The 18454-nt window shown below is 48.3% G+C and overlaps 1 protein-coding gene across 2 annotated transcripts in view; it reads left to right on the top strand.

Annotated features, from left to right (window-relative positions):
* The window catches only part of lrsam1 (leucine rich repeat and sterile alpha motif containing 1), a 69068-nt gene that overhangs the window by 3788 nt on the left and 46826 nt on the right, over positions 1–18454 (top strand). For both annotated transcript variants that reach the window (XM_067969539.1, XM_067969538.1), the window contains exons 2-8: positions 774–830; positions 2093–2137; positions 3601–3678; positions 4885–4953; positions 8272–8356; positions 15146–15267; positions 17645–17735. In XM_067969539.1, coding sequence (XP_067825640.1) covers positions 774–830; positions 2093–2137; positions 3601–3678; positions 4885–4953; positions 8272–8356; positions 15146–15267; positions 17645–17735 — 547 coding nt within the window. The remainder of the gene's footprint in view (positions 1–773; positions 831–2092; positions 2138–3600; positions 3679–4884; positions 4954–8271; positions 8357–15145; positions 15268–17644; positions 17736–18454) is intronic.

The following is an 18454-nucleotide window of genomic DNA, read 5'->3' as shown; positions in this document are numbered from 1 at the left end:
GCAAAGGCCTAAGTCACTGAACAAGACAGCTGTGGGGAGGGGCAGGGCAGGGGGGTGGGAGGAGTTTGGAGTCTTCACCCTGTAACTGGTGCAGATTTAAATCACAGCTGTAACAGTACTGTACTGTATTCTGTATTTATATACACCAGCTAGCCAGAGCAATGGTGGCTGCTGTGGGTTACATAGTATTGACAGCACAGAAACAGGCCGTCCGGCCCAACTGGTCTGTGCCGTTGTTTATGCTCCTCACGAGCCTCCTCCCTCCTTACTTCATCTAACCTCATTATCATATCCTTCTATTCTTTTCTCCCTCCAGCTTCCCCTTCAATGCATCAATTAGGTTGGTCACTAAGTGCACGTGTTCTCTCTCTCTCTCTGTCTGTCTCTCTCTCTCTCTCTCTCTCCCTGTTTTCTGACCTTTAATGAAAGTGTCAACCCTCCAACAATAAATAGATGAATACTTCATTCAGACAGCGGATAGAGGACTGCTCATTAAGTTACTATCACACAGCACAATTTCATCCCACAAGAGGTTTTCCAACAGAGCTTACTGTTAACTAAGGGTGTGTGAAACCTGTATCGCTGCTACAACTGATTAGTGTGTTTGTGTTGGGGAGGGGGTGGGGAAGGTCTTTCCCTCTAGCTCTATGTATCTTTGTGTTTGAAAATATAACTGCAAGTTGAGCAAATTTTGAATAGGTTCTCACTTTATTTTTGCCCCAAGTTTCTTTTAACATCTAAAAATATATCGTTCCCTTTTCCCTTATGGACAGGCTCGCGAAGCCGGTGCTGATGACATCCTGGACATATCGAGGTGCGAGCTGTCTGAGGTAAGCTGTGACTGTGGTGGGCCCCTATGGTCAGAGAGGCCCATGGTGATTGCTATGATCACCTGTTCCATTTGTCAGTGAGACAGCCCGTCCTGTTGATGGGGCTGTGCTAAGGAGATGCAGGTACACTGTGTCTACTAAATTCTTTAAGGAAAGTATTGGCATTTATATAGTGTCTTTCGACCTCGGCACGTCTCAAAGAGCTTTACAGCCAATTGTTGTCACTGTTATAATGTAGGGAAATGCAGCAGCCAATTTGTGCAAAGCAAGCTCCCACAAACAGCAATGTGATAATGACCAGATAATTTTTTTTACTGACGATAGTTGAGGGATAAATATTGGCCAGGACAGCGGGGAAAACTCCCCTGCTCTTCTTCGAAATAGTGCCGTGGGATCTTTTACACCCACCTGAGAGGGCAGACGGGACCTCGGTTTAATGTCTCATCCAAAAGACGGCACCTCCGACAGTGCAACGCTCCCTCAGTACTGCAATGGAGCGTCAGCCTAGTTTTTGTGGCCAAGTCTCAAGTGGGACTTGAACCCACAACCTTCTGACTCCAAGGCGAGAATGCTATCAACTGAGCCACAGCTGACACCTGGATCACCTTCTGGGATAGGCCTTCTTCAGAACATTTTTGCCCTTGTTAGCCTGGCTCCAGCGATGCTGAGGTGCACTAGTCACTGAGTCGTACAAAGACATTGGAATGAGTGGAGGCTTAGAGTGCAATATAATGTGAAGGGCTAGGGATGGAAGGGAGTAAAAGGTGCACCTGATAGAAGTAGCAGAGGTCTGTAGAACCCAAGTCTCGTCTTCTCCCCTTACCCCTCCTCTCCTGAGGACTGCCCCATGTCGGGAGACAGTTCAAAGGACGGGCACTGTCCGTCCAAGAGGCCTTTCTTCATATGTGGGTATAAAGAGTTTTGTTGCACTGTTAAACTGTTGGGGCATCAGTCAAGCCTGATCCTAACCTCACCCATGATCAAAACATGCCTTCCAGCTGGAGTAGCTGGGTAGTGATCAGGAGTGGGAATCAGGGCTGATTTTCTTTCCCCTCTTCCCTCTCTCCCTTCCCCAGGGCCCGTTAAGGAGTGTCCTCACCACCGCTGGTTATTTTTTGCACTGGGACTCGGGGCCCAGTTCCTAAGCTAGTGCGGTGCAATGTGCCAAGAATTACAGGACTTGCTGAGTGAATGATGGATTCTGTAAAGTCGTTTGGACAGGATTCTGCAGCTGTATTCATTTTTCAACCTTGTGTTACCAGATTCCAGCCAGTGTCTTTTCCATGTGCAGAGTCTTACAGAAGAAGGTAGGAGCTGTCTGCGTGTGCCCGCCCCTTTCTCTGTCCTCTCTGCCAATTTCTGTGTGTATCGTGTGTGTGTTTCCCTCTCTCTTATCCAACAACTGATTGTGCCAAAAAATGTATATATTTATATTTTTAAAAAAAACCTGAATAAACAACATGCAGAGTTGGCTCCTGAGCTCTCCGTGCAGCACTGTAAATTCACGTCAGACTCCGCACGCCTGCAGTGAAGGTGCTGATTCCTGCCTCCGCATGGTTCCTCTGCGACCTTGCCCAAGGGCCCGTTCTTTGGCACCACGGCCGGGCCCGATCCTGCCCTCACCCGATGTCCTGCACTACAGTCGGGATTGAGGGGGGAGGGGGGTGATTTATTATTTTAGCCCCAGGATGCTGGGGCCTCCCCCGCTGGCCCAGCACAGACTGGGCCCCCCACCCCACTGGTGCCCGTGGCTCAGGACCACACCGCAGGGTGCATTTACCCACTGATCCATTCAGAGGAGATGAGAGAGCCGCTGTACAAATAAAAAAAATGGAGACGGGTCGCATCAAGTACAGCATTGACCCAACATCCTTCAAACCCTAATGCGCTCACCTGGCATCTAATACATTAATACCCATAATGTCTGATTAACCGTGAAATGTAACTAGATTCTGGCTCTGTAACTGAAGGGGTCTGCATGCTGTGGAAAGGGGTTGAGGAGTTACTCAGTTCCTGTGTCCATGGTAACCTCGCCCTTCTCGTGTCATTGAGAAGGCCACAGCGGCCTTGCTCTGTCGTGAATTATTCTGATTGTTTGTTTATGGGCCATGCCATTCAGCCCTGCTCCCACTTCGCACTCGCCCCACATCAGGTCCCCGCTGTTCCCCCCCCCCCCCCCCCCCCCGGCCAAGCGATGGCAGTGTGGCCTGGCTGAGCAGATTTTCCCCCGTGTACTGTACCTCTCGTGCATCAAATTGATGTTTTCATTCATTGAAGTCATAGTGTAAAGTTCCTTGTTACAGTCATGAGCTTAATTGCCCTGTGGAGCTCCCTCTACAATCCCAGGGCAGGTACAGCATGGGTTAGATACAGGGTAAAGCTCCCTCTACACTGTCCCATCAAACACTCCCAGGGCAGGGGCAGCATGGATTAGGTACAGACTAAAGTCCTGATGATGTGCTTCAGTCCCCTGCTGTGTGAGATTTCCATTTCCCATATCAACGTCTCCAAATTGGGTTGCCATTTAGTGACAAATTCTAAGCAGTCTTGGTGCTGTGGGTCACAGGTGTTTGGTTCAGATTCCTTCAGAGGAGCCTGCGAATCCTGTGTGAGCTGTTGATTTTTTTTTCAGTACCTTTAATTCAATTTTATCTCCTCAGGACACTTCTGCCTCTCATTTGTGTCTGGTCAGCAGTGTGACTGGCAATCGAGTGTTGGTACGAGGCTGCACTGTGTCTGAAAGAGCTTCATTGCTCTGTTTGTTTTCCAGGTCTTAATTGTTCACACTAATCACTTGTCAACACTACTGCCCAAGTCGTGTAACATCCAGGATCTATCGATGCTGAAGGTGAGTGCAGGGTCATGTGTTAGAGTAAGGTTACTCCTGGTTTATGTTACACCTAATGTACTTGTGTCGGGCTACAGATCTCACGGAGATCTGAATCTTTCTGATTCTCCTTTCAATTGGGTATGTACAATGCTCATTTCATGTGCACCATCTCCTTCTTCCTCCACACCTGCTCTCTCCCTCCTCACTATATACCGCTTCCTGCTTTCACGCTCCCTGCTCTGCACACTGTTTGCTTCCCTCGCTCCCCTGTTCTCTCCCTCGCTCCCCTGTTCTCTCCCTCGCTCCCCTGTTCTCTCCCTCGCTCCCCTGTTCTCTCCCTCGCTCCCCTGTTCTCTCCCTCGCTCCCCTGTTCTCTCCCTCGCTCCCCTGTTCTCTCCCTCGCTCCCCTGTTCTCTCCCTCGCTGGATAAAATTTCCTGCCTAGTGCCTCGGGCCCTGATGGTAGGTGGTCCACAGGCTGTGTGGCTCCTAAAGGAGTAACTGTTCGTGGGGCTGGCTACGTGATGAGCATTAATCATCATTACTGTGCAGAAAATCTGTGTGCTGCTCTAATTTCCCTGTAAAACTGGATGTTATGGAATATTGAATCTATTCTATTGACTGTGTAAACTATAAGTGACTGATTCACAGGTGGGTCATTCTGTGGTGGGTCACGCTGCAATATTCTCTGTATTCGCCCGGAATATTTATCTTTACTTCACACCTTCCTCCCCTGCAACCTCCACCACCAAGAAAAGCAATAGCAGTAGGTGTATGGGAACACCTCCCTGTACCCCTCCAAGTCACACACCATCTTGACTTGGAAATATATCGCCGTTCCTTCATCGTCGCTGGGTCAAAATCCTGAAACTCCCGACCTAACCGCACCGTGGGAGAACCTTCACCACACGGACTGCAGCGGTTCACCACCACCTTCTCGGCAACTAGGGATGGGCAATAAATGCCGGCCTTGCCAGCGACGCCTACATCCCCAGAACGAGTATATTAAAAAAAAATTATTTGCAAGCCAGCATAATTTTTTTTATAGCCTGTCACCAATTGTCATTCTTTGTCCAGCTTTAGTGGGTGGAGTAATTCGCTGAGAGTGCCAGCGGTCAATATTCCATGTGTGTGTAAGTAAGTGTGTAAGTAATGTTCGGTATTGAGGTCAATTGGGCGGTGTTTTTGTGGAGATTGTTACTATCTGTTTCTCTCTCTCTCTCAGATTCTGGATCTCCATGGCAACCGCCTCACCTCGCTCCCCGAGGAGATGGGTCAGCTCTTGGCCCTTCAGGTAAAACACCGAGTTTAAGAGTTCTACAGGGAGCGATAGTCCTTTTAAGTTAGTGGCGACCATCGTTCGGGTTTTCCTCGCTAGTTTGTGACCTGTCGTTTGAGGTCAGGGAGTTGCTGTAATGGGTGAATGATCACCTGCCGATAACCGATGTGTCTGCTTCCTCCTGCAGTTGGGAGGACAGATGTTCTGGGTTTTACATTTGCCCGTGTCTGTTGCCAATGCCATTCTGACCCGCCTGCTCAGTTTTGATCCCAGTTTTTTTTCTTCCCCCCCCCCCCCCCCCCCCCACCCCCTCTCTCCCACCTGCCCTTTCTTCCCCTTTCTGTAGATGTTTCTTACAGACATTGTGTTTTGACACTGGGACAACACTTTTACCCACTTATAATAAGGGGTCTCCCATTTAAGACGGAGATGAGGAGAAATTTTTTCTCTGAGGGTCGTGAGTCTGTGGAACTCCCTTCCCCAGAGAGCGGTGGAGGCAGGGTCATTGAATATTTTTAAGGCTGAGTTAGAAAGATTCCTGATTAACAAGGGAGTCAAAGGTTATAGTAGGTAGACGGGAAAGTAGGGTTGAGGTCACAATCAGATCAGCCGTGATCTTATAAATGGCAGAGCAGGCTCGAGGGGCCGAATGGCCTTCTCCTGCTCTTAATTTGTTTGTTCTGTCAGGTTCTCCAGTTAAACATGAAGAAGTCCCTTCATTCGCGGGGAATCGATGGAGATTGCGTTTTGCTGCAGATCCTTTTGAGTGGGACTGAGCTGCTATTTGTTACAGCCTCTGGGTCAGGCAGCAGATAAACTGCTGTTTGGAGCCAGGCTAGTTTGGTGAAGTGCACTAACAACAACTTGCATTTATGTAGCACCTTTAATGTCCCATGGAGCTTCACAGCAGCGTTATCGAACAAAAATTGACACCGAGCCAAAGGAGGAGATATTAGGAGGGGTGACCTCCTCAACCCAGTGACACTGAGGCCAATTGTAGCATCCCTACTGTTCTCTCTTTCCCGCAGCTCAACTAGCTCAACTAACTCAGCACAGGCATACTGGTCTGTATGGCCCGGCATATTCCTCACTCTACCATTACCAACAAGCCAGGGGATCAACCCTGGTTCAATGAGGAGTGTAGAAGAGCATGCCAGGAGCAGCACCAGGCGTACCTAAAAATGAGGTGCAAACCTGGTGAAGCTACAACACAGGATTACATGCATGCTAAACAGCGGAAGCAACATGCTATAGACAGAGCTAAGCGATTCCACAACCAACGTATCAGATCTAAGCTTTGCAATCCTGCCACATCCAGTCGTGAATGGTGGTGGACAATTAAACAACTAACGGGAGGAGGAGGCTCTGTAAACATCCCCATCCTCCATGATGGCAGAGTCCAGCACGTAAGTGCAAAAGAGAAGTCTGAAGCCTTTGCAACCATCTTCAGCCAGAAGTGCCGAGTGGATGATCCATCTCGGCCTCCTCCTGATATCCCCACCATCACAGAAGCCAGTCTTCAGCCAATTCAATTCACTCCACGTGATATCAAGAAACAGCTGAGTGCACTGGATGCAACAAAGGCTATGGACCCCGACAACATCCCGGCTGTAGTGCTGAAGACTTGTGCTCCAGAACTAGCTGCAGCTCTAGCCAAGCTGTTCCAGTACAGCTACAACACTGGCATCTACCTGACAATGTGGAAAATTGCCCAGGTATGTCCTGTCCACAAAAAGCAGGACAAATCCAATCCGGCCAATTAGCACCCCATCAGTCTACACTCAATCATCAACAAAGTGATGGAGGGTGTCGTCGACAGTGCTATCAAGCGGCACTTACTCATCAATTACCTGCTCACCGATGCTCAGTTTGGGTTCCGCCAGGACCGCTCGACTCCAGACCTCATTACAGCCTTGGTCCAAACATGGACAAAAGAGCTGAATTCCGGAGGTAAGGTGAGAATAACTGCCCTTGACATCAAGGCAGCATTTGACTGAGTGTGGCACTAAGGAGCCCTAGTAAAATTGAAGTCAATGGGAATCGGGGGGAAATCTCTCCACTGGCTGGAGTCATACCTAGCACAAAAGATGATGATAGTGGTTGTTGGAGGCCAATCATCTCAGCCCCAGGGCATTGCTGCAGGAGTTCCTCAGGGCAGTGTCCCAACCATCTTTAGCTGCTTCATCCATCATAAGGTCAGAAATGGGGATGTTCGCTGATGATTGCACAGTGTTCAGTTCCATTCGCAAACCCTCAGATAATGAAGCAGTCCGTGCCCGCACGCAGCAAGACCTGGACAACATCCAGGCTTGGGCTGATAAGTGGCAAGTAACATTCACGCCAGACAAGTGCCAGCCAATGACCATCTCCAACAAGAGAGGGTCTGACCACTTCCCCTTGACATTCAACGGCATTACCATCGCCGAATCCCCCACCGTCAACATCCTGGGGGTCACCATTGACCAGAAACTTAACTGGACCAGCCATATAAATACTGTGGCTACGAGAGCAGGTCAGAGGCTGGGTATTCTGTGGCGGTTGACTCACCCCCTGACTCCCCAAAGTCTTTCCACCATCTACAAGGCACAAGTCAGGAGTGTGATGGAATACTCTCCACTTGCCTGGATGAATGCAGTTCCAACAGCACTCAAGAAGCTCGACACCATCCAGGACAAAGCAGCCCGCTTGATTGGCACCCCATCCACCACCTTAAACATTCACTCCCATCACCACCGGTGCACTATGGCTGCAGTGTGTACCATCCACAGGATGCACAGCAGCAACTCACCAAGGCTTCTTCAACAGCACCTCCCAAACCCATGACCTCTACCAACTAGAAGGACAAGGGCAGCAGGCACATGGGAACAACACCACCTGCACATTCCCCTCCAAGTCACACACCATCCCGACTTGGAAATATATCCCCATTCCTTCATTATCTCTGGGTCAAAATCCTGAAACTCCCTACCTAACAGCACTGTGGGAGAACCTTCACCAGACGGACTGCAGTGGTTCAAGAAGGCGGCTCACCACCACCTTCTCAAGGGCAATTAGGGATGGACAATAAATGCTGGCCTTGCCAGCGACACCCACATCCCATGAACGAATTTAAAAAAAGAAATCTTGGAGATTAGGATGGATAAAGTGTAGAGATTGTTCTGTTGTGACCTTTAACAACATAAAGGATTCTTATTGATAAGCCAACAGTTAGGGTCCTCTGTCCCTCCCTAGTGATGTTATTCGCCCAGTTCCCTTGCTTGTAGAATTGCTGATTTTCTCCTTGTCCTGCCATGCGCTCCCTCCACTGATGGTTTTGTTTTGTTAATATTTCAGGTGCTCAACGTGGAACAAAACCATTTGAAATCTCTCCCCAGCTCGCTCGCGACCTTGGCCCAGCTTCAGACACTAAATCTAAAAGGTAACGGGCCCTGAGTTTAAGGCATGCACTCTGGGCGGGCAGGTGGATTCAATGCTGGGGCCTTCATCCCTGACTGGGTCGCCTGAATTGGAATCCCAGTCACTACGTGGTATCACCCCCTCTGGTCTCCACAGGGACTTTGCTGCTTCAACTAGGAGAGGGAGGGGAACCAGCTTTGGGTGGGGTAGAGAGGGGGCCGTCGATTAATCTTGTGTCGCTCACCAGGTATAGGGGTCCTTCAAATGCTGCTCTAACGGTCTCTCTGTGCTGCTCTTGGTGCAGCTTAGCTTAACATCGCTGGAAGGAAAGATAATAGAAAAACATCTAGAGAATGAAAATATAATAAATAATAGTCAGCACGGATTTCAGAAGGGAACGTCGTGCTTTATCAATTCTTCGAAGAAGTAACAGAAAGGGTAGACAAGGGTAATGCAGTAGATGTAATATATTAGGATTTTCAAAAGGCCTTCAATAAGGTACCACGTTGTAGACTCGTGACTATGGTCAGAGCATATGGAGTCAGGGGACCTGTAGCAGAATGGATAGCAAGTTGGCTACAAAACAGAAAACAGAGAGCAGGGGTTAAGGGTAGCTTCTCACTCTGGCAAAAGGTGGGAAGTGGTGTTCCACAGGGATCGGTGCTGGGATCACTGTTGTTCACAATTTACATTAACGATTCGGGAATGGGAAGTACAATTTCAAAATTTGCGGATGACACCAAAATGGGGGGTGTAGTTAATACAAAGAAAGAATGCGTCAAAATGCAAGAAGACATTAATAAACTTGCCGAATGGGCGTGTAATTGGCAAATGAATTTCAATGAAGGTAAGTGTGAGGTGATGCATTTTGGTAGGAAGAATAAGGAGGCCACATACTGCTTGGATACGAAGAGACTAAACAGGATAGAGGAGCAAAAGGAACTAGAGGTACAGATACACAAATCACTAAAAGTAGTGACGCAGGTTTTTAAGGCTATAAAATAGGCAAATCAAGCACTGGGGTTTATTTCTAGAGGAATAGAATTCTGGTCTCCATACTACAGAAAGGATATAGATGCATTGAAGAGGTTGCAAAAAAGATTCACAAGGATGATACCAGAACTGAAAGGATATACTTATCAGGAAAGGCTGAACGGGCTGGGGCTCTGCTCTCTAGAAAAAGGAAGACTGAGGGGATGGCCTGATAGAGGTCTTTAAGATAATGAAAGGGTTGATAGGGTAGACATAGAGAAAATTTTTCCACTTGTGGGGAAGTCCAAAACTAGAAGTCATAAATATAAAACTGTCGCTAATAAATTGAATAGGGAATTCTGGAAAAACCTCTTTACCCCGAGAGTGGTAAGAATGTGGAACTCGCTCCCACAAGATGTAGTTGTGGCAAATAGCATAGATGCATTTAAGGGGAAACTAGATAAGCGCATGAGGGAGAAGGGAATGCTGATAGGATTAAATGAAGTAGGGAGGGAGGAGGCTCGTCTGGAGCGTAAATGCCGGCATAGACCAGTTGAGCTGAATGGCCTGTTTCTGTGCTGAAGTTTCAATGTAATCATAGAATAGAATCATAGAAGTTACAACATGGAAACAGGCCCTTCGGCCCAACATGTCCATGTCGCCCAGTTTATACCACGAAGCTAGTCCCAATTGCCTGCACTTGGCCCATATCCCTCGATACCCATCTTCCCCATGTAACTGTCCAAATGCTTTTTAAAAGACAAAATTGTACCCGCCTCTACTACTGCCTCTGGCAGCTCGTTCCAGACACTCACCACCCTTTGAGTGAAAAAATTGCCCCTCTGGATCCTTTTGTATCTCTCCCCTCTCACCTTAAATCTGTGCCCCCTCGTTATAGACTCCCCTACCTTTGGGAAAAGATTTTGACTATCGACCTTATCTATGCCCCTCATTATTTTATAGACTTCTATAAGATCACCCCTTAACCTCCTACTCTCCAGGGAATAAAGTCCCAGTCTGTCTAACCTCTCCCTGTAAGTCAAACCATCAAGTCCCGGTAGCATCCTAGTAAATCTTTTCTGCACTCTTTCTAGTTTAATAATATCCTTTCTATAATAGGGTGACCAGAACTGTACACAGTACTCCAAGTGTGGCCTCACCAATGCCCTGTACAACTTCAACAAGACATCCCAACTCCTGCATTCAATGTTCTGACCAATGAAACCAAGCATGCTGAATGCCTTCTTCACCACCCTATCCACCTGTGACTCCACTTTCAAGGAGCTATGAATCTGTACTCCTAGATCTCTTTGTTCTATAACTCTCCCCAACGCCCTACCATTAACGGGGTAGGTCCTGGCCCGATTCGATCTACCAAAATGCATCACCTCACATTTATCTAAATTAAACTCCATCTGCCATTCATCGGCCCACTGGCCCAATTTATCAAGATCCCGTTGCAATCCTAGATAACCTTCTTCACTGTCCACAATGCCACCAATCTTGGTGTCATCTGCAAACTTACTAACCATGCCTCCTAAATTCTCATCCAAATCATTAATATAAATAACAAATAACAGCGGACCCAGCACCGATCCCTGAGGCACACCGCTGGACACAGGCATCCAGTTTGAAAAACAACCCTCGACAACCACCCTCTGTCTTCTGTCGTCAAGCCAATTTTGTATCCAATTGGCTACCTCACCTTGGATCCCATGAGATTTAACCTTATGTAACAACCTACCATGCGGTACCTTGTCAAATGCTTTGCTGAAGTCCATGTAGACCACGTCTACTGCACAGCCCTCATCTATCTTCTTGGTTACCCCTTCAAAAAACTCAATCAAATTCGTGAGACATGATTTTCCTCTCACAAAACCATGCTGACTGTTCCTAATTAGTCCCTGCCTCTCCAAATGCCTGTAGATCCTGTCCCTCAGAATACCCTCTAACAACTTACCCACTACAGATGTCAGGCTCACTGGTCTGTAGTTCCCAGGCTTTTCCCTGCCGCCCTTCTTAAACAAAGGCACAACATTTGCTACCCTCCAATCTTCAGGCACCTCACCTGTAGCGGTGGATGATTCAAATATCTCTGCTAGGGGACCCGCAATTTCCTCCCTAACCTCCCATAACGTCCTGGGATACATTTCATCAGGTCCCGGAGATTTATCTACCTTGATGCGCGTTAAGACTTCCAGCACCTCCCTCTCTGTAATATGTACACTCCTCAAGACATCACTATTTATTTCCCCAAGTTCCCTAACATCCATGCCTTTCTCAACCGTAAATACCGATGTGAAATATTCATTCAGGATCTCACCCATCTCTTGTGGTTCCGCACATAGATGACCTTGTTGATCCTTAAGAGGCCCTACTCTCTCCCTAGTTACCCTTTTGCCCTTTATGTATTTGTAGAAGCTCTTTGGATTCACCTTTGCCTGATCTGCCAAAGCAATCTCATATCCCCTTTTTGCCCTCCTGATTTCTCTCTTAACTCTACTCCGGCAATCTCTATACTCTTCAAGGGATCCACTTGATCCCAGCTGCCTATGCATGTCATATGCCTCCTTCTTATTTTTGACTAGTGCCTCAATCTCCCGAGTCATCCAAGGTTCCCTACTTCTACCAGCCTTGCCCTTCACTTTATAAGGAATGTGCTTACCCTGAACCCTGGTTAACACACTTTTGAAAGCCTCCCACTTACCAGACGTCCCTTTGCCTGCCAACAGACTCTCCCAATCAACTTCTGAAAGTTCCTGTCTAATACCATCAAAATTGGCCTTTCCCCAATTTAGAATTTTAACTTTTGGGCCAGACCTATCCTTCTCCATAGCTATCTTAAAACGAATGGAATTATGATCACTGGTCCCAAAGTGATCCCTCACTAACACTTCTGTCACCTGCCCTTCCTTATTTCCCAAGAGGAGGTCAAGTTTTGCCCCCTCTCTAGTCGGGCCATCCACATACTGAATGAGAAATTCCTCCTGAATACACTCAACAAATTTCTCTCCATCCAAGCCCCTAATGCTATGGCTGTCCCAGTCAATGTTGGGAAAGTTAAAGTCCCCTACTATTACCACCCTATTTTTCTTGCAGCTGTCTGTAATCTCCTTACATATTTGCTCCTCAATTTCCCGTTGACTATTTGGGGGTCTGTAGTACAATCCTATCAAAGTGATCTCTCCCTTCTTATTTTTCAGTTCTACCCATATGGACTCAGTGGGCGAACCCTCGGATATATCCCCTCTCACTACTGCCGTGATGTTCTCCCTAATCAAGAACGCAACTCCCCCTCCTCTCTTACCTCCTGCTCTATCTTTCCTATAGCATCTGTACCCTGGAACATTGAGCTGCCAGTCCTGCCCCTCCCTTAGCCATGTTTCAGTAATAGCTATAACATCCCAGTCCCATGTACCCATCCATGCCCTGAGTTCATCTGCCTTGCCCATCAGACTTCTTGCATTGAAATAAATGCAGTTTAATCTAGTCTTCCCTTGGTCTTTGCCCTGCTTTCTCAGACCATCTGTCCGGTCATGTTCTGTACACTCTCCCTTACTGCCTTTTGTTTCTGTCACCACTTTATTTCCCACTGACTTCCTGCATCGGTTCCCATCCCCCTGCCACATTAGTTTAAACCCTCCCCAACAGCACTAGCAAACACTCCCCCTAGGACATTGGTTCCAGTCCTGCCCAGATGCAGACCGTCCAATTTGTACTGGTCCCACCTCCCCCAGAACCGGTTCCAATGGCCCAGGAATTTGAATCCCTCCCTCTTGCACCATCTCTCAAGCCACGTATTCATCTTAGCTATCCTGTCATTCCTACTCTGACTAGCCCGTGGCACTGGTAGCAATCCTGAGATTACTACCTTTGAGGTCCTACTCTTTAGTTTAACTCCTAACTCCCTAAATTCAGCTTGTAGGACCTCATCCTGTTTTTTACCTATATCGTTGGTGCCTATATGCACCACGACAACTGGCTGTTCACCCTCCCCCTCCAGAATGTCCTGCAGCCGCTCCGAGACATCCTTGACCCTTGCACCAGGGAGGCAACATACCATCCTGGAGTCTCGGTTGCGTCCGCAGAAACGCCTGTCTATTCCCCTTACAATCGAGTCCCCTATCACTATAGCTCTGCCACTCTTTTTCCTGCCCTCCTGTGCAGCAGAGCCAGCCACGGTGCCATGAACCTGGCCACTGCCACCTTCCCCTGGTGAGCCATCTCCCCCAACAGTATCCAAAACGGTATACCTGTTTTGGAGGGAGATGACCGCAGGGGACCCCTGCACTGCCTTCCTACTCTTCCTCTGTCTGTTGGTCACCCATTCACTATCTCCCTCAGTAATTTTTATCTGCGGTGTGACCAACTCACTGAACGTGCTATCCACGACTTTCTCAGCATCGCGGATGCTCCAAAGTGAGTCCATCCGCAGCTCCAGAGCCGTCAAGCGGTCAAACAGTAGCTGCAGCTGGACACACTTCCCGCAGGTGAAGGAATCAGGGATACAGGAAGGAGCCCTGAATTCCCACATCCCACAAGAGGAACATGACACGGCCCTGGGATCTCCTGCCATGACTTAACCCTTAAATTAGCTTAAGAACAACTACAATGTCAAGAGAAAAAAAAAGGAAAGAAAAACTACTTACCACTCCCTTTAAGGAGTTTACTCCTTTAAATTGTTCTCAATTTAGAGAATGTTAACTACACTAGGGACCTTGATTCACTAAAAAATACACGCTACTTCCTATAAGACCTGCAGACCTGCCCTTTTACTTCAGTTACTGTAGATAAGGAGAAATACTCACCTGAACCTACTCACCAATCAGGTGCCTCCCCTGTGTCGCGTCCCGATCTGATTCCTGACGTCACTTCGAACTCGGTCGCAGCTCCGCTCGGCTCCTCTCAGCGCTCTGAAATCCCGCCTTTTATGGGACGCTCCCTCCGCTCGGCTCGGCTCCTCTCAGCGCTCTGAAATCCCGCCTTTTATGGGACGCTCCCTCCGCTCGGCTCGGCTCCTCTCAGCGCTCTGAAATCCCGCCTTTTATGGGACGCTCCCTCCGCTCGGCTCGGCTCCTCTCAGCGCTCTGAAATCCCGCCTTTTATCGGACGCTCCCTCCGCTCGGCTCATTGAGGCAGTTTGTGTGGTATGAAGAGCCACTATGACTCTTCGGTTTGAGGTTACCCCAAGTCAGTGGGTGGTTGGGGGTACCCCAGGGTGGTTGGGGGTACCCCAGACTCATGAGGGGATTCCGGGTACCCCCAAGTTGTTTCCTGTCGGACCCTTCTAGCCTGTAGAGAAATTAGAGTTTTGCCTCGTCAGTCAGGTCTGGATTTGATCTCTGGTTGCTGAGCTGTCCGTGTCTAGCCCCCACATCACCCAGTCCCCCTGATTTTGGTGTTTTTAATTTAGCGGCAATATTTAACGTTCAGACAGCGCCTTTAACATAGCTGGGGATTAGGAGAGAAGGCTGAAAGCACCATCGGAGAGGGGTTGTATGGAGTCCTTAGAAAGTGGGGAAGGCTGTAGCCAGAGTGAGGGGATGGGCCTCCTCTTCTAGGCAGCTGAGCCAAGATGGTGGGTGGGTCACTGCGGCTGTGGACTCCAGGATCTGCAAAGAATGAGTGCTCAGAGTTCTGCCGGACCATTGGTGAATGAGGTGGGTGGGAGGGAGGAGGGAGAGGTAGCTGCACTTGGCTGTGTGTGAATCGACGACCCCTCCGGTTCAGGGGAAGCCTCTTCATTTGGGGGTGGGTGGGGTGTCCCCCTCTCTCGCTCCAGCTAATGCAAAGTGTAAATATCCCCGTTTGTTTTCCTCCCTCTTCCCAACCGCTTTAGGGAACCGAATCCGGAAATTACCAGAATCCCTGAGCGGACTGAGGAGCCTGCGGACGCTCGACATCAGCCAGAATCATATCCAGTTTCTCCCACAGGACCTGGCTCATATTAGGACACTTGAGGTAATCCCACAGTCTGTCTTTTATCTTTCAGCCGCTGGCTGATCTGTGCAGCACTGTCTGTATTTATTTGCCATTAAACACCCATTTGTACAGAGAATGTAAAAGACAGAGGCTCCGTTTACCGAAAAAAAACATCCCACGACACCCGATGCACAACTATGAAGCCAGCTGACTCCCATTGGTGGTTTATTTTTCTATAACCCGCTGAATCCCACTGTGGGTGAGGCAAAATAGCGGCTCATTCTGTCAGGACTAAGTGTGGCAAAAGGTTACCGTGTATATTGTACCCGGTGATCCGCGATTTAATCACATCAAGAACCAGAGTCGAGATGAGGGGAGAAATCTTTTTGCGCGGCAACTTGTAATGATCTGGAATGCGCTGCCTGAAAGGGCGGTGGAAGCAGATTCAATAGTAACTTTCAAAAGGGAATTGGATGAACACGTGATGGGGAAAAGGCGGGAGAGTGGGACTAATTGGATAGCTCTTTCAAAGAGCCGGCACGATGGGCCGAATGGCCTCCATCTGTGCTGTATCATTTTATGATTCTAATAGTAGCTTTGGCGTAGGGGAGGGCTAGCTGTAGCGCTGATAGAGAAATGCAGTGGGATTTGAGTGGTGCAAAGTGATTACAGTTGGTATAAAACATTGGTGAGAGTTTTGAAGGACATTATGTCTGTTTCAGACACAATCCCTGCTTTGGTACTCAGCCCATGTGGGATCCAGGCTGATATCTCCCTTCAGCCTGGCAGTCCCTACTGTCACAATAACTTATGAAAGAACGAACTTGCCTTTATATAGCCACTTTCACGACTTTAGGACATCCCAAAGTGCTTTACAGCCAATGGTGTACTTTTTTGGAGTGTAATCACTGTTGTAGAGAATCGTGGCAGCCAATTTGCGCACAGCAAGATCCCAAAAACAGCAATGTGATAATGACCAGACCGTCTGTTTATAGTGATGTTGGTTGAGGGATAAATATTGGTCAGGACACGAGAGAAAACTCCCCCTGCTCTTCTTGGAGTGGCGCCATAGAATCTTTTACATCCACCTGAGAGGGCAGACCTTGGTTTAACGCCTCATCCGAAAGACGGCACCTCTGACCGTGCAGCACGTCCTCACCACTGCACCAGTCAGCCAAGATTAAATACTCAAGTCCTTAGGTGGGATGTTTTTTCCTGTTTTTTTTGCCTCTCCCAGGAGATTACGTGGCTGCTGATGGGTGGGCAGCGTTGTGGGTTGTGTCGCTTAATGGTAGCGCGTCTGAATGGAACAGGCCCGATGGATCAACTGGTTCATCTTTTTCGTGTGTTCGTATGTTTACCTTCAACATTTAACCAACAGTAAAGAGGATACAACGGCTTCAAATGTCAGGGGAAATATCTCAAACGATGGTAAGTTGGACTGAACCCCTCATGGAAAGTAAGGGATATTTTGGAGTAAGGATAATCATTGAGGTGGACAATGTGAATGGGATCAATAGGCAATTGGGCGTTTTTCTGGAGAGGGAAGGCGTTGAGGGATATGGTGAGAAAAAAGGTGGGTGAGGTTTGAGATCAGTCTAATAAGGGAAGGGTCGGTAGGTCCGATGGACCTTTCCTGTTCCCCAACGTTCTTTGTCTTGGTGCTTTTTGAACTCCTCCTGGTCCTACATCATTTCCTGGCCCAGCCCCACGAGATCATTCCAACTACTTGATCTGTTTTTGGAAAGATAGGGGGGCTGGAGATTCAACGATTGAGGGCTTCAGATCAGCTACCTCAATTTAAAAAGAACCATAGTCCCGGCTGTGTGTACACCAGCCCCATTGAGTGAAACCCAGTCAGGCACGTTGAACCTCTTTACTGAGCTGGTACTGTTAATGACGTCTCTGAACAGGCTGGAGATTGTTTATAAATTGTGCGAATGTAGAAAGCGGAGCTCCCCACAACTGCTGAGTCCCGATCTTTAACCGGCAGCCACTGGCCTGAGATTATCAGCAGCTTCCAGATAGAGGGCCACAGCTGAGAAACGTCAGGCTGGTGAAACCTAATCACAGCTTAAATACCCAGCAGAAAATAAACCGAGAACTCTCCACGATTCAGTCTAATGTGTCCACGTGATGCTGCTTGGTCTCGGGGCCATGCATGATTTCACCCGATCCCCTCGATTAGATTCCAGCCTGTAACTCACTCCCAGGTATCCGAAATTCTATTTGTAAACCACCTGAACCCCATGATTAGATTTGCTGTAAAAATCTGCAGAAGAGGTGTGTGTGTGTGTGTCAGCGCCATTATCTAATATCAATCATATGCTGTACTTTGTTTTCTGTTTTTGTTTTCTTTTCTTTTCCTCCCCTGCTGCCTTTCCTTCCCCCCCACACTTCCCCCACCCCATAACAGTCCCTCAGTCTGGATGCAGAAGCTATGACTTACCCTTCAGCCAGTGTGTGCAGCAATGGGACGGAAGCCATCAAACAGTTTCTGTGCAAAGGTAAGGGCAGCGGGCGTGACTGTTGGGAGACTGTCATTCTGTGACCGGCTTATGTAACAGGCTTAGCGGGCGAACGTTCTTTACCCAACATACGGTGAACGAGTTATAGGCTGGGCCTGGCAGACGCACAGGGTATTATAAGGGAAATGTTCACCGTATAAAGTGAGGCCGCACTGCAGGCCATTTCCCAAGTGGGAGAGTGGATGAGTGAGTGACCTCTCCGGGGGTCCTGAAAGCAGCTGACTGGAAGTGAGAGAGAGTGACTTGGGAATAACCATTAACCCTCTCATCATCTTCCCCATGCTAGAGACAGATGTTCATGGTCTCACCACGAGCGAGACAAGGACTTGAAATATAAAGGGTTGTTGGTACAAACCTGTATCGTCCTCCATCGTCACACTGCAGCCACCTGCCATTTGTTGAGACCCACTGGCTTTTGGGGGAGGTTTTGCAGTTACATGTAATACCCATTTGAGATACCTGCAATTGCTAGCTCCTATGTCTCCAACACTGGGCTGGGGTTCCTGTTCTGCTGGGCCCATAGCTCATCCATTTCATCGCACCTGTGTACAGAAGCCAACACTAAGGCTCATAGCCATCAACAAATGGTGTATGTGTACAGGAGCTGACACTGGTTTTGTTTATAATAGTGTGCAGAGAGAAACTGCTAGGAATGCACAACAGGTCAGGTAGGAAAGAAAGACAGAAAGAACTTGCAT

This window comes from Heptranchias perlo, chromosome 31 (genome assembly GCF_035084215.1).
Source record: "Heptranchias perlo isolate sHepPer1 chromosome 31, sHepPer1.hap1, whole genome shotgun sequence".
NCBI lineage: Eukaryota > Metazoa > Chordata > Chondrichthyes > Hexanchiformes > Hexanchidae > Heptranchias > Heptranchias perlo.
The sequence above is the reverse complement of the archived record's forward strand: the minus strand, read 5'-3'. Positions and strand labels throughout refer to the sequence as shown.